Raw genomic sequence first — 27904 nt, forward strand, 5'->3', positions numbered from 1 at the left:
GGGTTGTCTTTTTAAGAAGGGGCTTATCCACTGAAGTTATCTTCAGTTTCCTGTCATTATTGTATTATTACAAGTCATTTCCATAGGATTTCAGCTTTGTTATTATTGTTTACAGGCAAGATGGGCCCTGGGGGAAACTCATGTACAGTTGAATTTGAGAGGTATAGGCATTACTTCAGAGTCATGTGAGAAAAGAAACAAATTCACCTTTGATTACTTCTGGCTTATCAAAATTTGTAGAATTAGTCTCTCTAAAATTCTTCTCGAGTGCATAGTCACCTTGCTTTTTCGAACTTTCGTTTTCCGATCCACCAAGACACAAAGTGACTCAGTGTGAATGGGTTCATTAATTCAACATGTGAATAGAGCCGATGCATGTACTCTAAAGGAACTGCAACTGAGGCACTGTCACGCAATGTAGCCGCATGTGGTGAATGTCTGGGGTAACAGAAAGGGCACAGCACACAGAATACTAAAGATACATGAGAATATCCCATGCACTTCTAGTGTCATCACCTCCATACACCTGAAAGACATGTGCAAAATTCTGTTTATTTGATGGATAGCCCCTTGAGATGATCCATCTCAATTCAAGGGGGTCCTGTACAAAAAAAAACAACAGTACAATACATACACAGTTACATACATATCTCACAGTAACATTTTATATCAACACAAAGAAGCTAAAATTGTTTACCTTGATGGGACGTCCTTGTATATAAAGCAGTTTTAGTAAAGAGACTAGAGAAAAGAAGAGTGACATATTCTGCTTATTTGGATGTCAGATAAGTTTCTTAAGATCACGTTCATTCAATCAATTTATGTGCAATATGAAGCTACAAGTTTACTAAAGTGTGCTAACATTAGCCTGCTAACACAACAATGTAGGACAGAGGCAATTGCAGCTCGTGCAAAGGACAATTTTGTCTGTTGCTTGGGCTTAATTGTGCTGAATCAACTGGCACAGGAATGAGCATTTAGCGCCATAGGGTTCTAAACTCTAAAAGTCAATGGGGATTTTGAATGGGTTTGTGGTTAGACACCTGAAATAAGGTCTGTGGTGAACACAAGCTTAAGAGATGTTAAGATAGATAAACTATGTTAGATAAGACCCCCACTTAAACGTTTTTACATGAACTTAACAGCAGTTGCTAACAAGTAGCTAACTGAGACTACAGTGGTTGTCGGGGACATTAAACGTCATCACGCCGGGAAGTCTGTCCTCCTTACTGCCTGTAGTCAGTGCTCTTGTAAATATTAGGTTAATAAACAACTTATTAAGCTACGGTTTCTCTATCTTGTCAAAACCACTGATCGATGAAGCATAACAGTCGTGACGTCAAAATAAACCGACCACGGTGTTGGTCGCTTGTAGCATAACGTTAGCTTTTTACTTCTCTTGGCTGCATTAACTCTTCAAACTTCATAAAGTGGTGTAAAGATTATCCAGCTGAACAAAACATCCATGCATCAGAAACTTATTTGACACAGAACTTATTTTCTGCAATGATCCAAAATTCAATTCAAAATCCCCATAGGCAAATTCTCACAGGAAACATGGGCGTAGTTACTTCTGGGTTGGCCTACAAAAATATGTCATCACTATTCCAGTCTATTATGGTGCGTTCTAACTGATAACTTCTATGTGCAAATGTGGATGGTCTATAACACAATAAAATGACCGTAATAATCTATAATTTAAGGGTCATTCATTCATACATCCTTTGATTCTCTCATTGCCTGTCAGGGTGACACAGGTCTAAAGTAGTGTCCCAGAATGCATTTGGAAAGAAGGCTTGCAGACACCTGAAACAGGTCAGCTACTCATCACTGCAGTCACCTCTGTTGCCTTCTATCTTTTAGTTGGCCTGATTTCAGGAAATTTGACGTGGAAAGTTCCAAGGAGACATTTCCCCAAACTGTACTCCCCACAATTTAAATTTGGTCTCCAAACTCCTCTTTATCTCTGTGTCATTCTCACACCATCTCATTCTCTTCTTTTATAAACTGCGCATCTGAGACAGGGCCCGTGGTGGCAGTGAAACTAGGTCCTCGGCTTCAAATAGCAGCCCATTGTATCCCAGGGGCCCGGAGCCGAGGAAAGGCCAGGAGAAACAGACGTGCACAGACTGGGAGAGAGTGAGCAATAGAGGGCGAACTGTGTGATGAAAATTAATATTTGTCATTTTGTCTGGCAGACAATACCCCTGTGGACACATACAGTACAACGGGCATTGTTTGAATCCATTTTCTTTTGAAAATATCACAGCGTACCTGTGTTTCCAGCGTAGTCTGAAGAATTCGGGCACTGAGGGATGTGTGTGCGGCACAGTACATTTTCTTTGATGTGCTCTGGGACTGCTGGCTATTTCCCTTTGTTTCAATCCTTCAACATGACTTTATTGTTCATTGTACAATGTCATGTGTCGTATAGGTTTTGTGGGTGTGCGAGTTATTCAATGACCTTCACCAATCAAAAAAAGGATGAGGACGCCATTGCCCCTCTCCCTGTCTCATTCTGTCACAAAAAAAAAAAAAAATACTTGAGTGTCTCTCTGACAGTAGTTTCCCAGACAACTTGAATGTATAGAGGGCAACCAGAATTAAACAAAGTAACATTGCCTTTTAAACATTTTCTCAAGATACAAAAATCTCAGGATGTGTGATACCTTGTTGAGAAGAACTAGGGCCAATCACGGCCCAATCAGCTGCGACCTTCCAGTCATTTCAATTCCTGGCGTGTTTGAAAATTTTGGTCGGTTGGCTGCACACGCCCTCATGAGTGATTGAGAGCCAAAAGTTGAACCCAAACTTGAGGGCTTTTTCCATCAACTGGAGTGTGCAAAATGACAAGCAGCATTTTGGGAGCGCCATGGCAACAGCACGCATCCCTCTTTAATCACAGCATCTTAATTTCCTCCTCAGATTAATACAGTTTTTTTTATTCACTTTTTTGTCCCTCTCTTATTCAAATACAAAACAAGTTTGTCAGTGGATCGCTGTTGACCTCCAGCTTCAAGAAAATAGTCTGTTGGGGTCTGGCTTGCTCGCTTGTATTTCTTGGTGATGCTAAAGAGTGAGGGTGTTTTTGAAGGTGTTGGCTTTTGAGCCGTACTTAAGCAGTATAAGACAACTGAAATACACCAACTGTAATTATGGCCTCAGCTTTCATCTATGGGACTTTTCAAAGAAAACTTTATTGAAAATTGTCAGTGCTCTGTCGCTACATGTACAGTGGGAGCTCGGACCTAGCTTGACAATGGGACTGAACGTCAGCACATATATTGTTGGCTTTAGTTTTTTTATCCTCTCAATTTCTTAGTGTTGACAGCACAATTTCCTAATTGCTTGTTTTTCTAAGCGATGATACGTCTGCTTTAACAACTTCACAGAATGACTCTATTGTTAAATGTAGTACAAACAAGTGTGAGCATTGATTTGTATTTGTGTGTTTCTGCAGGACCAAATACCACTAATGGCATTAGGTATCCATGAACAACAGAGAATTAAACAACATTGCCAGTATTTGTTCAACAGAAAAAAGAGACAGAGTAATGCAAAATCTGTGCACACTGTCTGGTGTAAAAGTTCTGGATGAACTTCTTCCCAAGTTGTGATTGATGTAGGGAATGTAAATGTACATGCTGGGAGCATTACTGGAATTGATCAGATGTAGCTTTGCTAAAACTCTGCATCCCATAATGCCAGGCTTCCTCAGCGCCTCCTTGGGGTACCTAGCAGCCATGAAACGGGTTACCGTGGAGACCACATTGGTGCCATAGGCAGCACTATTCCCTCGTTCCAGCTGACATACAGACAAGCCCCTTCTAGCACGAACACACACACATATATACACACACAGAACTCAGTGTGAGTACACAACACTGTTGCTCTACATGTTATAAATACACACTCTCTTGAATAAACACAGCCAGAAACACATGCACATTCAGCCAGATCAATGACTGTCTGTCCAGCCCTTACATTATTAAAGACGAGGCTGTAGCTTTCGAACACGGCACGCTCGCAGGAGGCGGACGTTGGTGCCAAACAGACAAATAACATCATTTTCATGCATTTTTCTCAGTTAGAGTACCAGATTCTACACAACAGAAATCTCAATTCCAGAGCAATATTCTTTGTGTCACATGTCATCTTGTTGTCACTTCGATGTACAATCCTTTTTGGCATTTAGAGAGACAAGTGTGGGCTGCTGTGTGAAGGAGGAAACGTGTGATAGCACTGTCAACAGCACCCTTCTGTCGACATATATCCAATTTGATGCAAATTAATTTTACATGGTGCTTGATGTCATTTTTAATGTGGCTTATTGTTGGTCGAGAAATTAGAACATGATACAATAATGATCTCTGCTGCAGCACTGAGGAAAAAAAAACAACAACAACAGCAGGCTTCACAAAAAGCCATGAATTGAAAAATGGAGAAGGAAAATAAGAAAAACAGATAAGCATTAGCTATGAGATGAAACCATGGGAAATCAAGGCAATAGTACTCTATCCTTCATTGACAAGATGATACAGCACCCGGGCAGTTATTACCCATCAAAGAATCATTGCATTTGTCCAGATTGTGCACCAAATATTCATTATTCTTTTCAATCCTATCTAAGCTTTAAAGCTTGAGGACAAGAACCAAACTGAAGTCTACCTTAATAGTTGAAAGAGGCCATTTAATCAAGTGTTTGGTCATAAATGATGAAACAAAATTTCAATTATTTTCATTTATTATTTAAGTGAATGGAAACATAATGGATTTGAGCTTTTCCAGTATTGTGACTACCCAAAATGCTTGTACACCACGTTACACAACACATTTACACAGATGGCAGAAATTGCTGTGTAAAATTACCATCAGAAGTAAATTATCCCATTCATACTGACGAAGCAGCGCGAGCAATTCGGGGTCAAGAGATGCTTCACTTGTTGAAACATGACTCTGTATTGACATTGGGTCATATATGTTATAGAAATGTGATATCATTTTTTAAGTTGCCTTCTTGATTGAGAAAAGGCAGAACGTGTCTTTTTTAGCTCCAATGGATGAAAAAAAAAAAAAACAATAATAATAATGCACAATGCTGAAGGCCGCACCTGCTGAAGTATAGGATTATATGGTTTATTTACGTGGTGTCTTGACGTCTTGCACTTCAAATATGACTTGTAACTGTAAATTTGGTGACTTGTAAGATTTCACTGATCTTCTTAGCATCTACTTTTTTGTGCTGTTATAACAACACTGAAGTTGGAAGAACGACTTCCGAATGCAGCATTATTTACAGACATTTACTACAACACATAAGGCCATTTCATCCACTGATTCCGACATTTCTTCCAGAAGTAATTGGCATTTTAGGAAATTCCTGGTAGAAAATGGACTCTATGTCTGTGTCCACAGGTAAACAGTGAGAGCGACTACACCACCAGTCTGACCCAGCTCAAGTCGGCCGGGCTCCTTGTTAACACAGCTGCTAATCTGCCTGTTGCCAGCAGCCAGCTATCCACTGTATTGCGGCTTGTGGAGCCACAAACATCCGATTCGAGCACAAGACCTTCAAAATCCCCTTCATTCTGGGAGTGAGGTCCCGAACACTGATCAGTAAAATAGGTCTGTCGCTTTAGTGGTTGAAAATATGAGGAACTAACAATGTAGTTTCACCCCTGCAAACCAAAACAGGTGATGCAAAATGATGATTAGCGCCATCGGAAGCTCCTTTTGAGAAAAGAAATATGGAGCTTTCCCATCTCTGGGGAAAATTAGTGTCTTGCGAGGACACATTGGACATGTTGCTGCAGCAGCTGGGGATAAAACCTGCCAGTTGAGAGACAACTGACAATACCAACTGAGCCACAGCCGCCCTTAATGGTGTCTTAGTGAGCAGTGACTAAGACCTCTGGTTTAAGAGGAAAGAAAGAGCTATGACACAATGACAAAACACATCTCTATCATATAGTCCAGCTCAGCAATATGGATACTTTTTTGATATATTGTCTTGTCCAGGACACTCTTGAAAAATAGATTTTTAATCTCAATGAGTTGTCTTTCCTGGTTAATTAAAGAAAAAAAAAATAACAATAACTATTTCCGTTCTGTTGAGGTTTCAATTCCAGGGAATATATGGACAACATGCAGTCTGGACGGTTGTGGACAGAGTCTATAGAATTGAGGTTATGGACACTTTAAAGGAGATTGTACTTTTTTTTAATCAAGGTTATCAGAGAATGCCTGAGGTTTAGACTAATACCTAAAAAAAGTAATTCCCATCCTTTGAGATTCTGTTATAATGGAAATGTTGTCCAATCAATGGTTTTGTAAAAAAGGAACAGATGTTAACCACCACTTTGCAATGGGAGAGGAACTGCACCAAAACTAACAATATGTTGGTCAATAAATATACCTTTGATAATAGCCAAAACATGAGTGCGATAACTGGCCGTTGCATGATAACAAATGATCGGTTATGTTAACTGTTGGCTGCAATCATGACTTGAGAGTTGACAAGGGAATGGAATGTAAAGCCTATTTCACACGGCAGGATAATTACGCCGATTTTGGCCCCGATTCTCCCCTTCCGATAATCTCAAGGATGCCCGGATCACCATAAAATAATCTTATAAAATCATCCTGTTGACTGTGACGCGTAGCCAATCAGAAAGCGAGGTGACGTAGTGGCGAAGAAACACCGGTAGCAAAACAACAACTACTCACCTCCATATCATCATGTAGCAAGTACAGCTCATGCTCCCGTAGTCCCCACTCCTTTGACCGACGCCTCTTTTTAAAACAAGTTTTTTCAGATAAAAACAGCACAAACGATCCCTATTACATCCTCTTCGTCCATTTGTTGACTCTGGAATCACATTTGATTTTGAGAGGTTTTGCAAGATTTCCCGTCTGATCGGGGAATTTTCGCGAGTGAAATCGGTTTGTGTGTGGTGTGTTGATGTTGCCGTGTGGCCACACACCACACACTGTACGACCAAAACTGTAAAACCTCCGATTATGTATCGCCATGTGTGTGGTCTCTAAAGTTTGGGAAATCGGCCATCAATTTTAAAATCCTGCCGCGTGAACCAGCCTTAAGAAGATCCAATGTTTGGCTGCATTCCTGTTGTTATGGTTACTCGTACCTTCAGTGGAAGCTTCTTTGTAGTGAGGGAATCAATTAGAAGCACTGATAGGATAATTATTTCAACAGCACCATCAGTTGTCCAGTGCTTAGGAATTCATTGAAAATCTTCAGCCATTTATAGTAAGTAAGTAAGTAAGTAAATGTTATTTATATAGCACTTTTCGCAGGCAGGGGCCACAAAGTGCTTCACAAACAGGGTTAAAACATCACAAGTAATATACAGACAGCACAAAGATCATAGCAGCCCTAAAAGCCTGGACAAATATATATATATATATATATATATATATATATATATATACACACACACACACACACACACACACCTGACTAAATGACTAAAAATGCACATTTGATCAATTAAAATAGGATGGAATTCACAACAAGATTTAGAAAATGGAAGTATGTGTGAAGTATACATCAAATCCATCTCACAATGGATAATTTAATGTTGAATACCAAGAAGGAGCTGGTATTTGTAACAAATACCAAACCACAGGCAGTTGGATTCACAAGCACGACTCCAAACACAGTCTTTGATGCAAACACAGGAAGTCTTTACTTTCCAGAGCAGAATATCCAAAACACAGAAACAAAAGGCTTGTACGCTTCACACGAGGGTAAAAGACGAACTGGCACTGAGGGAAGAAAAGCAACAGACTAAACACTCAGGTGAGGGGAAGACAAATGAGACGCAGCTGGGAACAATCAGGGCGGGGCAGACAATCAGACAAGCAGCAGACACATGAGGACAGGAAGTGAAGGATCTGAAATGAGAGGTTTAGTGACACAAAACAGGAAGTAACAAATGTGGAAAATAAAATATAAACTAGGGCACAGAGCTTGACATGACAGTATTGCTCAGTGCTGATGAAAGAATTTCCTTTCAGCTTGTTTGTCTAAGCAATGATACATTTGCTCGAACAACTTTGCTGACTGGAGCCATTGATAAATGTAGTTCAAACAAGGGAGAGAATTGATTTTTATTCATTTGTTACTGCAGGACCAAATACCACTAATAAGCCAATAGGTTTCCAAAAACTACATGACAGAGAACAAAACAACAAGGCAGTTGAAATAAACAACTCAACGAAAATAAAAGACATAGTGTTTTGCAATTCATTTAGCAGATGCTTTTATCCGAGGTAACGTAAGAGAGTTAGTACATCACCTTAGGTGAAAATCGACAGCTGTTCTTGACAATTATTATGTGAGCATATCAGCATCAAAATCATGTTCATCACCATCAAACAAGATCATAGTCATCATTACTATCCACATCTTTAATATCATTCAGTGCATACAGGTGTTCATGAAATAATTAAATTAAACGTGCTCGTGACAGTGTGTTTAAGATAAAGGTAGATTCTGGAAAGTATTTTGTAATAAGGTTTTTATAAATAACAGAGAGAGAGCCTTGATTGAATTCAGCTGCTGTATCCATAGTAAATACGTCTGAAATTGTTCGTAAAGGGATTTGGTGATTAAGTCGCTCACCAGTGCTATGATGAGATCGCAGGGCTGAGGAAAGTGAATGTGTTCATCAGCATGTGAGACAACTTGCTGTGTTTCCCCTGTTAGTTTTTAATTTTTTTAGACCCTGTCAGCCATGTGAAATCATTGTGTTAATTGGAAATGCAACAGCTCAGTAATATCCAGGCAGAGTGCTGAGAGGCTGCACACAGTGCCATGTTTCATAGCGCTGAGATCACCATGACAAGCCACTGACGCCTCCGACCAAGACCTGTCTGACAGCCAATGCAAATTACCATCATCATGATGCGCTGATTGTTAAGTGATTCCATGCATATTTGTGGGCATGTGTTTGTGTAACAGCATGATTAATGGAGCTGGGTGGGTGGCGAGGGACGCTGACAGGGTTCATCACTGTCAGTCAAGGCCGTGATTTGATGAAGGGAAGAGGTAATAAAAGTTGAAACAGGTGACTGACGAGGAAATGTTTGGCCTTGTTCACATTGCACCTCCAAATTAGCACATCTAGATTTTATGTAGTTTTTTTTTTTTTTTACCAGTCTGGACAAAAAAAAAGCCACATGAAATCTAGTTTGTCTAAATCTGATTCAAATCTGATTTGAACCATTTTTTGCTCTTATGGTTTGTGTGTGTCAGTGCAGCATGCCACAGATCTTACTGAGAGCGCAAACATTTAACAGAACGGAACCTGAACATGCATGTAATGACACTGACAAAACAAGCAGTTTGTGTGTGTGTGTGTGTGTGTGTGTGTGTGTGAGACACTTATCTAAAAGAACTGTAACCATGGTCACCTGTTCCACCTCTGCTCAGATAAACACAAATGTCTGTCTATCTTACTTACTTACGTACTCTGTGCAATCTGAGGGCTGGAAGTATGTCAGCATAGTGGTTATTGAGCAATTGGCCAAAGGGATACATTTTGAATGGATAACAACTTGAAATCTTTCTTATTGATGTTTTTTTTCGAGAACAAGTCAAACGAAAAACATCACGTTATATGAAAGTGGTCAATTACAGGGAAAATCATCACTCACAAGACCCTCGGATAAATCCAAGTACCCCGTTAAGATACAGAATGGGAGACAGTCGAAGTGGGAGGACATGGTGTCACCTACCATTTCAACATTTTAACCCCTAGAAGACATTTCAAAGCTCAGACATGAACCCACAGAGATGAATGGGTTGTCAGTTGTTGAGATGCACGTACAAATAACAGAGAGGAGAGGATACGTATCAGAGCTTCTGCATCTGATCACTGTCTTTGAAGAAACCCTTTTTTATCATGTGTATACATCAGTGTTGGTGAAATAATTCAGTCAGCACTATGTTGTACCTTTCATAAACTGAAGATGACAAAGACACTGCAGAGAGATTGATGAGCCCGTTTTTAATCATAACTACCAACGTTTCAGCATGGAGTCAGTGTGAGTCATTTAAGTACACACTGTAAAAACTGAGATTGGGGTTAATTAATATTTACCAGATAAATTCAAGTAAAATATACATAATAAAAAAATACTATGGACTGTTTTGACAAAATAGTTTGTTAAATTAAACAAATATCAAGACATTCTCAGTAAAATTTTACAGCGACTGAGTGTGTGTAAAAACAACTTTGAAAATGTATGTAAAATGTAGTTATTTTTGGATCGGAACATAACAAATGCAAAAAATTGATTAATTTTAATTAAGGTGAGGTGTTTGATTTTAGTCTCAATAGACTTCCGCCCACACATTTTCTCTTCATGGAGCAACGTTCATCATCAGCTGCCACACTTTGAGGACTCGACTTTTTCCAAAGGTAAGACCTGCTTTACTGATGTTAGTCAACCATTTGGTACCAAGTGCTTGTAGAAGTTGAACATTTTTAAATAGTAGCCTACAACTTTTAATTACCTGTTTAGTCACAATAAGACTATTTTTCTGAATTAGAGCGTGAGCAGCTCAACTTTCGGGAGCTATGGAGCTAGCAAACTAGCATCGTCTCTGCATATGTCTCCATAGGTTCATGCACTCCTACACAATAAAGACTGTGACAGTTATTTATTTAGAATTTAGTTAACATTAAAATGCGCACATATTACCATAGTCCTGAAAGGCTATTTTTAACTCTTTTTACAATACGTACTTTTTCCCTCCCCCCACCGTGCGTGTGCACACACACTCACACTTACCTGACAGACAAACCAGGGAACATGTTTTAAACCGCCTTCTTCAAAGCTCATAGCTGAAAAAGGACAGCAGTCTGTGGTGAGTTAGATACATTAAGCCAACGTTATGTTGTCTCAACTGACATTAAGGACATAAATAATTGTATATGTTTACACGCATTTAGTTTCATACTTTTCATACATTGAAGGCTTTATCTGGCCACAATGATAACATGAGCTGAGCTGTCTGTATCCTGGGAAAAAGTTAACTACTCATTGCTGGAGCTTGTACAAAGACAAAAAGGCTGATAATGCTTACCCACAGACTGTCTCCTGCCACTAAAACTGATGACAATTAATCTTCGAATACTGTTAATGACAAAGGGTAACAATATTTGATTTGACAAAACTTTAAATTCAAAGATTATAATTTGAAAAAACAAATTTGACTATAATTTGATATCAGTTATGAAAGTGTCTTGTCTTGTTATCCAGCTGAGTATGTGTCTGGTCTAAGTTGATGTTCTCCTTTTATCTTACAGAGACATATCTCCTTGATGAGGAACTCTGTCTATTAACAGGTATGTTTGGCAACAGATTATACAGTATTTTATGACACCAAATGTCACTTAGAGTATGTAATTCAGACCTATACAATATAAAAAAATATAGTAATTTTGGTCAACTGTGTGCAGTTTATCAGAGCAAAAAAGCTCTGTTGGAGCTTTATTTTAGTTACTACTACAAATACTTTTTTATGGTAACAGCAAAATAACCTCTTTACTGAAGGTTAACTATCAATTTAATATGTATATTCATATTTTATCTCCTCCGTCTGTGATGCGGTTGAACTTGTCTTTTCACATTCTTGTGAGGAACACAGATGGTGGCCAAACTCTGAATATTGATTGATGACCAAATTGAGAAGGTGATTCTTCGGCATCCCATCCACAGTGGAGGAGCTGCAAACTGTCGTGAAGGAGACTTTAAGTATATTTGACGAGTTCAGTCTTCAATATCTTGTCTCAGAATTCAAAGATTTCTTTACTCTCAAGAAACAGACCAAATCAAACACAATGACTCAATAAGGGGTTTAACCTTAATCCAGAGTTTATTAATTTATCTACCAGTTGTTTCATTAAAAAAAAAAATTGAGATGTGTCGTATAAAGACCTGCATTTCTGTCTCTACTTTTCTTCTTAACGCCTATGCATGTAGCCTGTAAAAAACATATATGATCTAATGTTGTCTCAAACAGGCTGTAGTCTAAAATTAAGATTGTCCAGTGAACATTAAAGGTGTGGATGTTACCAGAAGCAAATTCCAGCCTGACAAACAAAAAAATGTATTCCCAATTGTTCTGTAGAATTTGAACGAGGTTCGTCTCTCCTGTGCAAAGTCTACATTCTTGTGAAGCAGAAAAAAATGGTCTATCTAAATATTACGAGGTATTACGAGGTGGGCTGGCAGCTTTCAAACCCACATCTCTTTTGGTAATGCAAGGGACAAGTTTGTCAGTCAATGGAAAAAGCAACAGGTCAACAGGCTTCTTGGAGAGCTTGATATGACATAGCCATATGCATGGTTTTTATTTGTACGTCATCTCCAAAAAGCCACAACAACATGATCATGATGTTCCGTTATGTTTTATAGCTGAGGTGAAAGCAAAGAGATATTTAGCAGAATGAGTGATCATAATGTAACACTGTAAGCCTTATCATCATTTCAATATGTGCATGTACACACCACCAGTACAGTTGTCATGACTACAGAAAGAAAGCTAAGACAGAAATGTGGATTGTTCCCGATACCTTCAATGAGAATACTGTAGGACGGTAGTGGCTCAGTCGTAACTTGGGTTGTGAACCAAAGGATTGCAGCTTAGAGTCCTGGTGTGGACCAGGTCTGGAAATTGTTCTGGTAGCTGGAGAGGTGCCAGTTCACTTTCTGAGCACAGGTTATCCAAGTAATGCTTACTGTATGTTACTGTATTAAGGAAAATGAGATGTATTAGATGTAAACAACTTTGAGAATCTGTGGAAAAAGAAAAACCACTCAGTCTCTGTATTTATGCAGGTTTTACGTGCTGCAGGCTGTTGTATCTATATCCCATGTTAAATCAATTGCTAAAATGTTGTGTAATCTTATACATGCATTTTCTGTTTCATATTCCGGCAAGTCCATGTGCAATGAGGGGCAATGACTTGTGTGCTGCATTGAGAAAGATTGCCCACGTTAGAGAGAGCTGCTTGTAATATTTTGTCATTACAGATTAAATGCAGTGCGAGGGGATCATGGTGGCTGTCAGATCAAATTAATGGCAGGCAGCTCAAAGAGCAATGTGATCCGTCCACATCATACATATCATTTTTCCTGCTCAAATTAAACACAATAGCTGCTGTTATTCCAGGACAGCTTTTCTGCACGTTAAATATCAAAGCACAGCCGTCTCCCACTGAGGCTGAGCAGCTAGAATTACATCAACGCTGTTTTAGCGTTCCTCTCTGTGCTCTGATAACGCGATCATTAGTGACCGATCAAGCACTGTTCCATTTGAATACTCAGCTCCATTGTAACATCGTAAGATCTTTTGTCACCAAGGTGAACGTTGACATCGATGGATACATGAAAGGTAGAAAGAGATAGAGTGAGAGAGGAGGTACACAGAAAAGGAAGAGCGGGAAAAAATAACTTATGAGTGTTGAATACCTACCATCATCATCAAAAATAATCAACCGATAACTTGACGTACTGAGACATCGGAGGAGTGTTTCAGGGACCATCCTGGTGGAAACCAGCATATCCCACCAGCCCGGTCAGGTTTAGGTTTTGTGTAAATTGGGAAAGAGTTGACTTTCGTCAGTCGTGGCTCAAAACCTGCATGGCATCTACTTTGGTAATGCTGCTGGAGAATATGTTGAACTGTTTCTTATAAAATAGCATGCTAGGCTACACACCGTATGATATTACGGCGGTAATTAGCTGTCTTTAAATGATGCTGAATGTTTGTATTGTTTTCTGAGTGTTTCGTCACCAGTAGACAAGCAGACGAGTCTGAGTTTGAGGTTCAGAATGGAAAGAAAATGAGGTTGCTTGAAACATCACTTTGTGTAGAGAATAGAGATAGAGATTTCTTATATAACAAATTCTTTGGCCTTGTGCAAGATGTAATCAAATACGCACAACAGAAGATTGTGAGAGGAAAATTAGGCTGGCACAATTGTTTGCATGCACCAAAAAAAGGTTTTATTGATCACAATGTTTTGACCCCAATCGTCTTCAGGTGGACCGCCTGTCTGCTGATATAGTATTGCCCTGCACATGTGTGATATTCATGTGAGTAGCCCTTTTTCAAAGAGGATCGTTCCCATCTGTTACCACATTCAAGCTGTCGTTTTGTGCCCATGTTTTCTGTTCTGTTTACATCATAGACAAATGTACTGACCTTTAGGCTTTTTCATGTAAAAAAACAAACAAACGTGTTTTCATGCTCTCGTCTTATTGAGTGATGTTTGCTACTTTTTTTTACAAGGTAAAGTAAATCCAAACCAAGCTCCACTGTCAGACATGTCTCTGACTGCAGAAACTGCTTTATTCCAATAAGGAAAAGAAAATTAGACATGGAACATTCAAATCCCAGCTCAACAAAGACAGAGTAATGTGATTAATTGCCAGGAGGAGCTTAGTGCTAAACAACCCATTTGTATGGAGAGAGAGCTGCTTCTGCTGTGTAAATTAATTTGTCTTAATATATAATTATATTGATTTTGACCTTTGTGCAAGTTTAATTTATACGACAGCAGAATCACTTGCCTTTCTCTGAAAAAGGAGATGCACTTTCTGTTCAAATAAGTACGATTTAAATAGAGCCAGGTTCAAAGGAGCACTTGCCAGCATCCATTTTCAATAGTTTTCAAGAAGTAGAAAGCATTTGCAGCAGCATGCGGCTGCCTAACGGTCCGTTACAGCACCCTCGTCTGTCAACAGCCACAAGCCGCAATCTCAGCGGAGCATGCCGAGCTGGACAGCTGGAGTGCCAAGACAAAGGAATTTCCTCTGTAACTTTAGATTTACTTGTTATACAAGTTAACACCAACTTCACATTAATATGAAAAACAGCTAGTCCTCACCTTCCTTGCCATGAAAAGATAAGGACGATGTAGAAGACCCTTACTGTTCCCTAACACTTATGACAGCACGAGATAATATGATGTATGTGGCATAAAACTGAATAGAAACCTTGTAAACAGATGTGGGTAACACCTTTATTCTGAACCTTTAAAACTGAGTGTTTTATTCTGAAAATACACCAGATGTTTTAAGGTTGTTTTGGTGTCTGATTTCCTGTCCAGCTTAATATTTTCTGTGGTAAATTGATGTGTTATGCTCCAGCTCAAATAGAAGCCTTGCGTATTTGTCGCATATTTGTTTGGGCTGAGTCGCAACGCAGCGCAGTGAAGCAAAGCCAGTGGAAGCACACGCATTAACCCTTTGATGCACAAAATGGGTCAAAAATGACCCGGCTGTCTACTCCTTTTTTATCTCTGTCTTTACCAAACCATACATTTCATTATTCAGTATTCCAGATATTCCTAAATTAACTTTTTTTGATCACCACAAATTTTTATTTTTATTTTTCCAATCTTACTTTTTGAATAAAACATTTTGTATCACTACCCCTCTAATGGACAACATGGGACACATTCATTTCCTATGTAGTTTCATGTATCGCTGCATTTTTTGTCTTTGCTATACTTTTCATGAATGTATTTGATCATTTAATATATCAGTTAATCATTAAATATTTTGTTTTTTGATTAACAAAAAAGACTTTTTTTTACCTTTGTTTTCTTACTTCATGTAGAAATATAGGTTTTGTATTAAAACATTCAGTTTACATACATGGGTAAAAAAATTAACTATCCATTTCCTGTTATATCTTCGCTATTACTTGATCCTTTAATGTACTACATATTCTTTTAATATCTTGTATTTGATTATACCAAATCATTATTTTTACATTTACTATGAACACAAAAAGGTTTTGTATTATATCATTCAGCTTATATGCATGGGTAAAAAATTAGCCATGTAGGCAGATATGATTGAAAGAAATATTATATTAATAATATAATTACTAGATTTCTTAACCAACATGGCAAAACCTACAACGACTATTTGAAATTCGACCCAAACCAGAACACTTTCCAATGGAAGGACTTGAAGAAGTTCTTGAATGTGTCGGTAACACGTCAAAGGTCACATTTTCTACAAAATACACTTGACCATGTTTTTCTACCACTAATGTGTCCCTAGTCCATCGTCGCCCTCTTTTGTCGGCTCCACTTTTCAGAAAAGGTGTGATCAAACAGGTCGTTTGGAGAGTTTCCCTTCATGACATTACAAAAGAGTCTGCCTTCTCATCATGAGTAATAGGACATGGAGCGAAAAAGCCCGAGCCACCCAACCGCTTCCACAGAGGGGCGTGGTCAGACACAGCTCATTTACATTTAAAGCTACAGACAGAGAAACAGCCGGTTCTGAGCAGGGCTGAAATAGAGGGGCTTATTGACATGATCAAATACAGGATCAGAGTGATTATAGAACAAGACCTTTCACAGACATGTTTTTAGGAGCTCAGAGACTTATTAAGTTTTTGAAAAGGAGAGTAATATGTGACCTTCCCGCATGTGTTCCCCACCCCTCTCCCTGATTTCTGCTCCTGTCCACTGTCTTTCCTCTCTAATAAAGACAAAAAAGGCCAAAAATAAATATTAAAAAAAAAATGTAAAAGAACATTCACCAATAACTTGTGGCTTATTAGCATGCTAAAAGTAGCACACTATAGCGAATAGGTCATTAACAGTTTGTCCTCAATACCCTCCACTTTTACCTTCTGAGGTGGTTTGGTTTTGTTTATGTTGTATTTCAGTGTTTTGAGTTCTGTTTTTGTAATTCTCTTGTGTTGTCTCTTGTGCGTTACTTAGTTTAGTCTTTAGTGTTTTGTGTGTTTAAGTCTTAGTTCTGGTCTTCAGTGTTGTCTGGTTTCCTGCCTCATGTGCTTCCCTCCTGTCTTGATGACCCTGATTGTCCTCACCTGTCTGATTCGTTTCACCTGTGTCTGATTACCCCATGTCTTTTTAGTCTCAGTTTTCCTTCCCTCCTGTTGTCAGTTCATTGTTTGTAGTTGGTCGGTTTAGTATGTTGTTTGTAGTTTGTTGAGTGCCATGTGTAGTCAGTCTGTAGCTCGTTGTTTGTTTCCTCTGCTCCCTGGATTTGCTTTGGGGTTTTTTCTCCTTGTGGATTTTGGATATTTTGGATTATTGTTTGAGTGAGTTTGTTTTTAGCTTTTGTTTAAATAAATCAGCTCCTTTGTTTTACCTGCAATTGGGTCCTCCCTCCCTGTTTTTTTGCCCGTAACCCGTGGCAACACTAAGCAAAGCCAATAAAGATCATAATTTGTGTTCAACAACTTCCTCACCTAATCTCAATGAACCTTTATTAGGAGGACTCACTCATAGTTAATGACCTATTAGATATAGATGATGGTAATGTTGAATCAGGTCCTAATAAGGACTAAACAGCTGCGGGTGTTACTGTTTGGTCAAAAGACCCTATCAGAAAAAAATAGGTAGGTGTAGGTGACAGTAAAACAAAGTTAATGATGTCAGGAAAACAAAACTGGGTTAATGCAGTCCCTTTATTGCCTTTAAATAGTCACATACTCTGTCTATTCAATGTGTAGTTCTTGGTACAAGGATCAGTGGGACAACTAGACACCTTATTTTGGTGTTGTCTTTTCTTGCAGGAGGAGAATATTTGTCACCAGAAGCTCAACAGAAAGTAAGTCACTCTTTCATTTATTGCATCTTGCATGAAAGAAGAGGTTGATGTCACAGAAACCTCTTTTCTGTCTGCTGCTGTACGCTCGACTCTTTTCTGCCGTCCAACCCCGGAACAGATGCCCTTTTGTAACTTTCTCTCATTGTTGGCCTCTCTGGCCTTTTTCTTCTCCTGTCTTTTCTACCCTCCTTCTCCTTCTCCTCATCCTGCCTTCTCCACTTCTCTCTTGTAAGCCTTTAATGGTGATTAGCTGCAGTGCTGAATGTGTCCCTGTGTCCTCTCCCTGCTCTCCCCGGGAGTACAAGTGCTGTCACTGAACTCAGTCCTGCACTGTTAACTGTGCTATTGATTCACCTCAGATGAACGGTTGGGGTACATTATGGGAATGTGGTTCATGGATACAAGGTAGCTCTGTGCGTGTGTGTATGTGTGTGTAGAGATGCCTGAGTGGACTCCTGTTACCAGTGACAGAGCTGTATGTGACAGCACTCTGGCTTCAACACACTGGTTGTTTCTTAAGGCCAAGATGCACTTAATAATGCAGACATATACATGCACACTCGACATGAACACACACTCAAAGACCCACTGAACTCATCCTCTTAGATCCCCATCAAAGAGCCAGAACAAAGGTTTCCAGTACAATAGAGGCTGGAGCTGCTTTAGCCCGCTTTAAGACTCGGAAGCCCTGCTTCAGCACTCTCACTTCACTGTGTTGTCATGAGCAGCCGACCTATGAACACCTGTTTTTCGTATTTGACTCCTGGCTGTATTTTTCAGTCATTTTACAATGTTCAAAATGGTATAAAAATTGAATAGCTCAATTTAAAAAAAAAAAAAGAAAAAGAAATGCTCGTGGAGAGGACTGCTAATAACGTCCACCGCTTGGTGTTAAATTATTTCAAATGACGGTCAAATATTATTTCTACCTGTAAGACCTCACGGAAACAGAGGCTCGCACACTCATTTGATTACTTGTCCTCTGGATGGACGAGACAGAAAAGACGGCCTTGTCCACAATTGGCCCATTATGTAGTATTTTAATAGAAAATGATCATCTTCATGCCTGACGGCGTGTAAGGACAGACAGGCCTCCTCCACCGTTGGCGATCTGTGACTGACTTGGCAGCATGTCTGAAACTCATCCTCACTCCCTTTAGGCTTTGCTTTTCAGAGACTTTTTTTTTTCTTAATTTATGAGGATTTTTTTTATCACAGTACATTGACTTTTCATTTCATATGCTGATATTTTGAGACACTGATGGTTGAAGTTTAATTCAAAGTGTGGTGAGTATATCCCTGTGCTTCGTGCCTAGCGGTGTATGAGAAACCAGACTCCTCCAGTGTTGGCAGTCCACGGCCATCTTGGCAGCCTGACCGTCTCACATCATGCCTCCCTCAGCCTCTGCTCGGCACCCCTTCTCCAAGTTATGTCCTCCCTTTTTTAAGGTTTTTTACATCAGTGTCTATTCCTTACCCTGAGGGCTCCTTATTTCGTATGAGCTTCTTTTTCGTTCTGAAATCTTTAAATGTCGGCAATGTGTGTGTGAGCTTTATTAATTAATCTGTCGATTATGCAAGGAGGTGATGATCTCCATAGTTTCACCCTCTGGCTCATGTGTGTGCTCCTACTTTACATTCCAGACAGCAGGAAATTGCACTTTACCCATCAGCACCTTTTGCTTCTTAGGGCCAAAGACTTTGCAAGGTGAGTTATTTAAAAAATGCAGCCAGAGCACTGGTTCAAAAGATACACCGATATTCACACTTTTACGACATCTGTGATTCTCCATCGAAGGGAAAATGATTTCTGGCTTATGACAGTACAAAAAGTGTTAAATGGCATGTTTGCTCTTTGTCTTACAAGCTTTAAGCGCACATCAGCCAAAATGGAAAAAAAAAAAAAAAACTTTTGGGAAGTTTTTAAAATGGCGTCAAGGAAAAAAAAAAAAAAAAAAAAAAAGTATTTCGCAGAGGAAAATGACTTGCCAGAATTGAAAATGTCAACGCACACGCCATAATAACCAAGCTGGTGGATGACGGAAAAAAAAAACTTGAATTCAATCATGGTAGTCTGTCATAAAAGCTTCCACTCAGACTCTCATCTCTTTCCTTCAGCGGCTACTGCTGCACTTAAACTCCACACCAAGCTGAAGAGTATGCGACGTAACGTCCCTCTTCAACAAGATATCTCATTAATTTAGTTATCCAGCTACTTTGTTCTTGTCATCCAATTTGCTACATGTTTTGAATGCTTAACCATCAACTCTGCGACTCCTGAAACTTTTTTTTTTTTTTTTTTTTTGCCAAAACATTGTGGGAGTCGGGCATTGAGTGGCTGTCCTTTGCTGGGAGGTTATTGATGACTTGCTAATGAAAGGCCTATTAAAGGCGAGCATATTGATCCACTGAGAGCCTGATGACAGTATCATTGCAACAGGGACACAATTGAAAAAGACGTGCACTGCCAAGAGGCTGAAGGCGAGGCTGGAATAATCATCTTCCACTCAGCTCCTTTGGTCTCACTGTTTATTTTTGAAGTTCCTATCTGTGTAACATTTCTCTACGCTGCTCTAATTTAATCCCTAAAGTCTTTCACAGCAAGGATTAAGACAGAGTCATAATCCAACTGTAATATACTTTTCAAGTTTATGCTAACTTGATTCCTGTTGGTTCCTTGAAATGTCACTCACAGCCTTCAGCATTCAGCATCCTGTGATGGTCCTGCTGCCTCCAAATTGCACGCAGCAATTCCAATACGTAACTTTTTTTGAATGCAACAACGGAGTAGCAATGATAGACGTTTACATGGGAAGAAGTACAATGAGGAATCCAAACGTGAACATATCTGTTGTGTCTCAGAATAAGTTGAACCAAATGCACGAAACAGAGACAGAATGGAAAACAAAATAACAATTTATTTGAACGAGTGACAAAAACAGCAATGAAGAACTAGACTTTTCTCCTCTGTCACCCCCTGGTTGTGAAATGAACTGTTTGTACTCCGTTAGATCTGCAGGTTGTACCTTTTAAGAAAAAGCTAAAGACCCAGCTCTGTTATGAACACCTATACAGATAATGATATAATTTAGGTTTATAGTTTCTATGAAGAACAGATGTCGATGTTGTGCTCTGCCTCTGGTCACTTCCCGTCAGCACCTGTGTGCTCAATAAGACTTTGTGTTTGCACTTCCAGATGTTGTTTCCTCTCCTCTAAAACCTTGTTTGTGTTCTTCTTACTCTCTGATGTGCGTCTCTTTGGATAAAAGCATCTATTTTTGAATGGAGGAATTGTATGTGAATCAAAGCGTGGAGGTATTGTCTTAGATTTGGAATCAGTAAGCACTCTCTCAAATAGTCCAAACGTGCCATGTGATAGTTTCTCATATTGTGTAATATCCTATTCCTTTTCTTGCCACGACTTAGTTACAGGTAGAGTTAGTTCTGGGCTGGCTGCCACAAGAAGTGCACGCCAACTACAGGACTTTGCATTCATTCCCTGCTTGTGCCTACTCTGCAAGCCACCTGAGAATATAACATTTATTGTCAAGGAAAAGCAGATAGCTTAGCATAGGGTGACCAAACGTCCTCTTTTGCCCGGACATGTCCACTTTTTACGTCTTGTCCGGGGGGGGTTTATAAAATCATGAAAATGTCCGGGGTTCACCGTCTTTCATGGAACCATCAAGTTTGTACTTAAATTGACCGGCGCAAAATACTACGGTAATTACTTTGTTGCGTGACGTAATTCTCGAGATACTGCTTTGTGGGCGGCTCTGCGACGTGCACAGGGAACAGCAGACAGCGGCAACAGAGCTGACAGCGGAGCAGCATTGATCGCATACAAAATGCCGAAGCGTAAGTGCAGCTTCACAGATGAACTACAAAAACACTGTAAAACACTACAGCAGCTACACAGCATTTGTTGAGCAACTGGAAACTGCTGGGAAAGACCAGTTCTGCAGAAAATATGGATGGGCAGACAAGGAGGATGAAGAAGAAAAGCAGGATGAATAAGACAAAAAAAAAAGATTAAAAGTAGATCATTTTTGTTTAAGTTAGTATTTTTGTGAGCATTTTTTCTAATGTATTATTTATCTTGTTAACTTGAAAAGGGATATATTAAAAGCTGGATTTTCTAACACAAAGAGTTCATATTTTCACATTATTTATTTGAAAAGAGAACTATTTTGTTACAGGTAGTTACATATTTCATTTGATTTCATTACAGAAGTTACATTTGCACCATTGAGGCATAATAAATCATGATCATAGACCTCTGAGAAGCCTGTCTGAATTTGTGTCTCATGGCCGTCCCGAGTGTCCTCTTTTTTGGAAATCAAAATATGGTCACCCTAGCTTAGCAAGCTAGAACAAGCTAAGCGCATCGGTTTGGCAACGGCATGTTCAACAGAAAGCAGGCCAACTCCATGCCCACAGCTTAAAGCCCACTCAAGGTTCACCATCATTTGGCAACTAGCTTTATCTGCATGATTGAAAACATAGCATTATGCTAAGCTTCAACCTGTTTCATTTGGCCCTTTCTCATATCGGATGTCCAAACCCAAAGGAGAAGCTGTGAGGTTACTGTGTGACTCACTCTTCACGCCTCCACAAGGAATGCTATTTCAGAGCCAGATTGCTATAATGTTGCTATGTAGTCATCGCTGAGTCAAGTCTGATCATTTCCAAGTTGAAATGATGTGAGGCCATTTCGAGAGACGCATCTTCACGAGAAATGTAAAGAAGACAGTTCAAGCTCCAAATCGCTGACAAATATAAGAACCTACTTCCTAACCAACTTTCAACAGCCTAGAAAGAAATAATACACATGGTATTGCTAAAATTAGTATTGCTAATATTGTATTTATGACAGCATGCAGACCTTTTCAACCTTTTCAGAGTGACTGAAGGAGACTGGGTGAAACACTGAATGAGGTCACACTTAAATAAAACATACTGCATTCTTTATGTGCAGGAGTGAAGTCAGGACAGAGGCTGACAGATGAATACTCGATGTTCCAACTGTCCTCAGAGTTCAACCCAAGCCAAGGAGGAAGAAATCTCGGTGTTCTTTTATTTCAGATCTTAATTTGAAGCTCCATGTCCGCTCCATCACAAAAACAACATTTTTTATCCTTTTTAAAGAACATTTATAAAGTGAGGTTGTGTCTCTCTCTAAGCAGCAAGAAAGACTAAGGCTAGGCTTTTATGGTCGACTAAAGAATACAGTGAATCAGCTGCAATTAATTCAAAACGCTGCAGCAGGAGGCCAACAAAGACCAGAAGGAGAGCTCACAATACACTGATTTTATAATCTTTACCTGCCTGTTAGTTTTCATGTTGATTTTATATATGTATAAAAATGTTTGTAATGAACAGCAGTAACTTTATATATATATATATATATATATATATATATATATATAAAATTGAACAACAGTATATATATATATATATATATATATATATATATACTGTATATATATATATATATTGCCATTTATGAATCACTTCATGGCACCCATGGCTCTGTTCGTAGAGTCGATCGTCTCTCAACTGGAAGGCTGTAGGTTGGATCTCCATTTGCTGCAGCAACATGTCCAATGTGTCCTTTGGAAAGACAATTTACCCTTCGTCTGAAACATATGACTCGGTATGAATGGGATTAGTAATGACCGATTTCGAGTATGACAACATAAAGTAAACTAAGATCACAGTGGCATTTTATTTTTAGTCCACAGTGAATAAAAACATGTGCTGACAATACGACTGCAACCCACATTCTGTGTTTGCTATGTTTGTGAGGTTACAGCAAAACAAAAAAATCATTGTCAATTACAGCAAAGAAAAAAAGCACCGCCGATCGCACACTCACTCTCACACAGACACACACACACACACACACACCCACACCCAGGTAGCACAATGCCAAACAGGTCAGATGAGTGCAGGTAAGAGAGGAGGAAGGGCTATGCTAATGTCAGTACACACAGAACAGCAAGCCTTCATGCACTCGGTGAACTTAAACACAACAGGTTAGTCAAGCAGGTGGAAACGTGAGTGTGCAGGGCAGGGACTGTAGACCGGTAAACAGCCATATAGGTGCAGACAGACAGTTACATAAGTAACCAAGCAGTGTGTTTTGTAGGCAAGCAGGCTGAGTGTCAGGTAAATAAGCCGGCCACCTCTTCCTGTCTGCTCCTGTGCTGGAGAAACACGGCAGCTGCAGCAAATAAGAGAAGCGGATAGAGCGGCCTTTATCCTCTGCTGCAGCCTCTTCGAGACACACACACACACACACACTCACACACGCAGACTGAGGAAACAACGGGGGGCCGTTCAACCAGCTTCACAAGGTAAATGTAGATCTAATTTGTTCACAGCTAAAGTGCTTATTAAACTGGATGCATGAATGTGGATACATGATCTCCGTTCTCCCAAATGGAGATAATGAGTTGCTTTCTTTCTTCCATCCATCAGTGGCTGTGTTTTCTATGCAGCTGGCCATTCGCTCATGGCTAAAGAGTCACTCAGGTTAATCCCTCGACGTGCACCCTGGCTGCTTTAAGATTGAGTCCAACATACTATTTAGCAATAACGTTCCTTCGTCCTTCGTTTGTAATAAACAGCAGTAGTTTAATATAAATACACAGGAGGGAAATGAAGTGACGCATGCTGTCATGTTCAACTTTGAAACCTACCCATCATGCAGTGCAAGACTGATGATGGAAAGCAAAAGTGTTGGTTTTCTGTTCGTGTCTTCAGAGTGGTAGAGGACTGTTGTTCAATTTGATTTTCTTTCAGTATTCAAGAGATGTTAGCTGATAATGAATGTGTAGGTGTCTCCGTTACCATGTGACTGATTATACCGTCACTGCATTTTGTGTGTATTTGTCCACCGTCCTCTGGAGGAGCCTCCTCAGTAACATTCATTAACAAAGGGGCCAGAAGGGGAGTAAAAGGAGCTGCTGTACAACGTTGCCTACTTACAGTGGTTTTGTCTTACCTTGTTTTGTATGTGACAGGGGGTAGTATAAACACACACACACACACACACACACACACACACACACACACACACACACACACACACACACACACACACACACACACACACACACACACACACATACACACATATGGGCTTGGTATTTAACAGGCGTTGTGGCTTCAGGCATCTGATTGAACTATATGATAGATAGAAATAGTAAGAAGGGGCAGGGATTACTAATTCATATCAAGGAAATGTTGCAGATTTACAAGTCAATGAAAAAGCACAAATGGTTGATTACAATGCAAGGTGTGATTGAAGAACAAAACTTGGGTCAAGATCTAAGGAGTTTGTATTTCTAGACTCCATAAATACCCAGTCTCTTCGGAAAAAATGTTGAACTTCAAAGCACATCATTTCAGCTTTTCTCATCGCAGAAATGGGTAAGCAAGACGAAGATGATACTCCCTCAGACCCTCCACTCATGAGCAATACTTTGTTTTGAATCCAAACAAATTCAGCTTCTTTTACACTCTATATTCTGCCTTCATTTCTTTTCCAGCTTCGCTTTCTCAGTTTATTGTCTTGAGACTTTCTGAAAACGCGATCTGTTCCATTTCTCTGACTTGATCAAACTCCTCTCGATCCCTCAAAGACATACTGTAATTAAACGGGGAAACTAACTCCATGAATGGAAAACATAACTTTTTGTTTCAACATGAGTGAATATTCATCTTTGCGTTTCAGTTAAACAGCACTATTTGTACATGATGTTGTTTAACACCGTTTGGAAATCTATTTGTGGCTGATCTCTCTTTGCACAGAAACACTATGAATTATGTTGGGTCAAATATGTTTGACTCACCAGTTATACGATCACTGCGACCATGTGATATCATGAGCTCTCCCTCCTACAGTAGGTGTTTCAATCTCCAGCTTCTGCAGGCCACATTACCAGGTTGTTAATGTGCAGTATATGAAGAACGCTTGACATAGCATCCTCTAGTAGAGTACAAAGTGCTTTCAATGGTCTGAAGACTAGAACAGTCCATTGACCATTACTCTAACAAGTATGATGAATATGTGCAGGAAGAACTATGCTGCACAATAAAATCCCTTTAGTGTGGTGTCCTCAATCGAAATAGCTAAATGATGCATTGTGTTTTATGACATGTGACTTTAATTTCAACGCCATTCCAACTCTAGCATCGGGACTCTATGGCAAAGACAGAGGGATGAGTTTTTCAAGTGAAGTGGTCTCCAGTAGATGGATTGCTAAGAAACTGGATGCAACACTCCCTTGCGGTTTGCTGAGTGTGTTGATCCAAGACACCCGGAGAAACGCCAGTGCTGTCAGATGATGCTTACATATTGCCCGTTGAAGGCGGGATGTCAGGGCTGGCTCCCTGGCCAAAGTGGGGCCCTCAGCAGGCTTGTGTGGTCCTCCATGGTGAAGTAGAAGATGGGTCAATGATGGGAGATGGTGGCAAAGTCTGAGCTGGCAGGGCTGAGCAGTGCTGCATGTGTGTGGATGTGAAGTTCCTGCTGTGTGTTACTGTGCCTCTCCTGCTTCACTAACAGAGTTTTGCAACCCTCTCCTGTACTGTAGCCATCAATATTTGGTTGCTGTAGATACAGGACAAAGCAGCACCCTTTGATGTTCAAAAATCAAGCCAATGCAGAACTGAAAAATTCTGCAGTTTATCGAGTGTTTGCTTGAAGCTGTCGCCAAGAAGTCATAAACACACCACAGCCAAAATAACATAAATAAATGTCTTTACAGCCTGATAGAAAAGACTAAATAGGTCTGATTAGTTATTGTTGTCATGCACACACTGTACAGTGGGTGATTTTATTAATTAATTTATTTTTTTATAACAATGCATCCATTTTGATTTCATGAATGATACGTGTTATCCATTAGTAAGGCGCGCAGTGAGCTTGTTTGACATGTGTGATGTTTTTCAGGAGGCCTAGAAATCACTTAGCATGGCGGCTGCTGCCGATGAGCCTCCGGCGCCCCCTGCAGGACCAGATGGCTGATGTCACTCAGGCTTCGTCCGTTATTATTTTCAGTCTATGGAAAACACAAAGGCGTAATAAGGGAGCTTCCACTTGTCCTTGCTACAGAAACACAAAAAGGACAAAATACTTAATGTCATGGCTATTGACAGAAGTCTGTGCATACGAGTGAAATAATGTTTGCTAATCATTAGCAAATGTGCATGTCACTGTTAGAGTTTCAGCAATGCAATCTCCACCAGCAACTTTTTCTTTTTTTAAAATATTATCCCTTTTTAGGCTACAAAAAAACAACAACTTCTAAACTATTTTGTCCCATCCTACACATAGAGTTGTTGTGTGAAACAAGATGTTGAAGGATTTGCAGGTTTGCGCGAGGCTGAATTGAAAAAAAAAAATATATGTATTTATTTTATTTTTTTTTCCAAGTATGTGTTTGGCATCATGCAATATGTATTTAAATGAGTTTCTGTTTAGAGGTGAAATATGTGGGAGGGGGGAATGCAAACGGAAAGAGGCCACAGCTCAGCTTCTGATTTGTTTTGAGCAGCTGCACTCATTTACATCATTTACCCATTTGTGCCGCCACGAGGGTCAGCCAGGGTCCATGTGACGTAAATTTCACCATTTGCTCGTGTCCGCCAGGGTCCGCATGAATGTCTGGCGCCCAGAATTTAAGAGCCAGCTGCACATTTGTAGATCATGTTCACAGATGCTTTCCCAGTATAAACCAACACTACACTCACCCTGCGCAACTACAAAAATGCATCCACATGATTTGTCTGAGGTCAGAGCTATGTATGAGTCAGCAATGCCAGAGGAAGTCATATCACCGGGACACCTGCATAAAGTGACGACACACAATTTAAAAAGTAACTTCACTTTTTTATATTATTATTTTACTAATCTCTCAAATAACCACAGTGAAACATGAAAAACTTTTTTTTTATTGAGATTTCCAAAACTAAACGCATAGTTCCCCTACGGAACTGTGGTAATTGTGTGTGTGTGAGTGGGTTTATGTGTGTGTGTGTGTGTGTGTGTGTGTATATTTGTGGTAAGTGCTTGTTTGTGTGTGTGTGTGCTTGTGTGTGTATTTTTGTGGCTGTGTTTGTGTGTAGGTTATTGACAGTTTTAACTGAAGCCAAAAATCACCAGTCAATAAGGTTGCGTTCAGATCAATCCACCGATTTGAACATAAATGAAGATGTACGCATGCAATGATGCGTGCTATGGTTATTGATGGCC

General features: G+C 39.6%; 1 protein-coding gene across 1 annotated transcript in view; it reads left to right on the top strand.

Annotated features, from left to right (window-relative positions):
- The window catches only part of naaladl2 (N-acetylated alpha-linked acidic dipeptidase like 2), a 539711-nt gene that overhangs the window by 29074 nt on the left and 482733 nt on the right, over positions 1-27904 (top strand). The window contains exon 2 of the mRNA XM_079350063.1: positions 17606-17640. Within this exon, the coding sequence (XP_079206189.1) occupies positions 17606-17640 (35 nt within the window). The remainder of the gene's footprint in view (positions 1-17605; positions 17641-27904) is intronic.

This window comes from Symphodus melops (genome assembly GCF_947650265.1).
Source record: "Symphodus melops genome assembly, chromosome: 8".
NCBI classification, from domain to species: Eukaryota; Metazoa; Chordata; class Actinopteri; order Labriformes; family Labridae; genus Symphodus; species Symphodus melops.